Genomic DNA, 2,500 nt, shown 5'->3' on the forward strand with positions numbered 1-2,500 from the left:
CTTATTATTCCATGAAAGTCGCACTTATGGAAAGACTGTCAGCAAGTAACTGCCAATGTTCAATTAGTTTTTCTTTTTTGTATCGTAAGTCTCAATTGATAGGAATTATATTTAATGAAAAAGTATTTCAATTCTAGTCATGACTAAATACATGTGTTATCCACTAAGCAGGACGGAGACTACATAGAGAAAGAAACTGAGAAGAAAATTTCATTTGAAATGGTTAGACTTTCTGGATGAGGACTATAAACCATAGGCCCCATCTCACAAATATCTTGGATGCTCATAAGTTCCCTGTGGGATGTTAAAGAACCCACACACTATAATTCTATTTGAGAAGAGTAGGGGGTGGAGTTCCTGGTGTTTTGGCTGTCCTTTGTGAGTGTATGTGGGGAAGGAAGGGGGGGGGGGGGTATGGCAGGTCCACATCACCTGAACAGCTGTCAAAACTTAAACCTGCTCAAACACAGTCAAATAAATAACAAACAAACAGCCAAACAATATACTGTATCTATGACCTATGGAAGAAAATGCTCCCAAGACATCATAAGACACTGATAGGTATGGTCACTTGGTGTGTTGGTCCCATCACCCCTTCATGTCTTTAGGCTTCTTTGCAATGGGGGGGGGGGGGGGGGGGGGGGTAGACTTAACACGTGAAGGGGCAGGGATGCTTGTTGGAAATTTTGAATTAAACCCCTAGGGGAGACCAATCTGGGCATGTTCCAGGCCATTTTTTGACCTCTAAATGATACCAAACAAAAAACATATTAAATATGTATTTTTTATATTTCAACCCTAAATGAGACCCTGTACACCCTAACAGAGACCAAAATCTGAGGTTTACACCCCTAAGGGAGATGACAAGCATCCCCACCCCTTTCATATGCAAGTCCCCCCAACTCTCCTGCAGTTGCTCATTTTACCCATTTTACTGTGTTCATTTTCATTTCACCTTGGCTTTTTCAAATTCCTTGGTGAGTGCAGTCAACGGTTCTAAGGTAAGAATCTGCGTTTGACTTAAAAACATGTCTCTGTAGCATTCTATTCTTTGCAACATGTCTGCAAACTTGAAAAAAACAAAAACAAAATTACCAGACAGTTTTAAGAATCTGATAAGCAAACAGTTACATACATTGTATTTATTACTGTTAAATGAGGTCAAATATAAGTGAGGTGAGGTTTAATATTATTCATATTTACCCAATCATCAGGCCTGATGACACAACTAGCTACATGTTGCTATATATAATTCAACCTTTCCCTCTTAAGAGTAACAATTACAGATTTTACTATGTCTAATGCTATAAATGATTTTACTTGTCAATGGAGGCTGGAGTAAAAGAAGCAGTTTCATCAAGATCATATAGGCCGTTCTATATATCTAGGGAGGTTTGCATGCACACTGCACTGCTGTGTGCGATATTGCCAATCTCTTGCATCACATAACATCACATTACGTCATCACATCATCGCTTGCAATACACATCACTAGCATCAAATCACTTGTAGAGTGCATTTGATCATGTTCGGCAAATGTGCTATATAAGTTCCAATTATTATTATTATTATTATTATTATTATTATTATTATTATTATTATTATTATTATTATTATTATTATTATTAAATATTATTATCCACTCGCTTGCTTCTTTCATTTTCTTCCTTCCTTCCTTCCTTCCCAGATTTGTAGCAATTCCTCATTCCATGATTTAGTATTCAGTGTTGTGTTGACAGGTGTCTGGAAGTGTGCTGTGGGCTCCTCTGTTATACCCTTTGCCTCACCTGCCCTCAAGGGTAAAGTGAGGTTTCCTTGAAAGGAAGTATTGCATTTCCACAAGAACCAGTTTAAATGTAACACTCAAATTAGCGCTTTCAATCATATACCTTTAAGATTGGTTCACTAATATCTTTGTCATTTTGAAGACACTTAGCAACATCTGAAAGGGCAGCACTAAATCCATTAGCAGCCTTGCTATGCTCCATTCCAGTGTTGTAGTAGGATTCAACCATCCCCGAGAGTCTGGATAATGTGGGGGTGATCTTAAGACCAAAAAGGAAATGTCAAAACTCACAGCTACAACAAAAATCAAGGGTAGCTATTCAAAAATAGCCTTTTTAGTTTGTTTTCTCATACGGAATATTAATGTTCGACAATGTTTTATTGTGGACAGACTTGCTCAAAGAAAGGTTTGTCTAAAGCTCTGTAAATTATTACAACAACGTGCATGGGGAGCCGGAAATGGCAAACTGATGAGAGCAAAGGTGGCCCAGGTTTGAGCCCTAGTTACAGCGTCACATGTTAGTTGAGTTTGTTGGTTCTCTACTCCACTTTGAGGCTTTTCTCTGAGTACTGTGGTTTTCCCCTCTCTTCAAAAACCAATGTACGATTTGATATGAGTTTGATTTTTGTACAGTGTCCCTAATAAGTGCTCCAGTACTAAATACAGTACTAAATACAGCGACGCTTTCCCTTTGACAGAACTGACTGGCCAGGC

At 38.4% G+C, this 2,500-nt stretch overlaps 1 protein-coding gene across 1 annotated transcript in view; it reads right to left on the minus strand.

Moving 5' to 3' along the window:
* Nucleotides 1-2,500, minus strand: part of LOC137981211 (arf-GAP with coiled-coil, ANK repeat and PH domain-containing protein 3-like) — a 20,178-nt gene that overhangs the window by 15,979 nt on the left and 1,699 nt on the right. The window contains exons 2-3 of the mRNA XM_068828541.1: nucleotides 1,890-2,045; nucleotides 956-1,069 (exon numbers count right to left, since the gene is read on the minus strand). Coding sequence (XP_068684642.1) covers nucleotides 956-1,069; nucleotides 1,890-2,045 — 270 coding nt within the window. The remainder of the gene's footprint in view (nucleotides 1-955; nucleotides 1,070-1,889; nucleotides 2,046-2,500) is intronic.

Source organism: Montipora foliosa, chromosome 12, assembly GCF_036669935.1.
Source record: "Montipora foliosa isolate CH-2021 chromosome 12, ASM3666993v2, whole genome shotgun sequence".
In the NCBI taxonomy this organism is placed as follows: Eukaryota; Metazoa; Cnidaria; class Anthozoa; order Scleractinia; family Acroporidae; genus Montipora; species Montipora foliosa.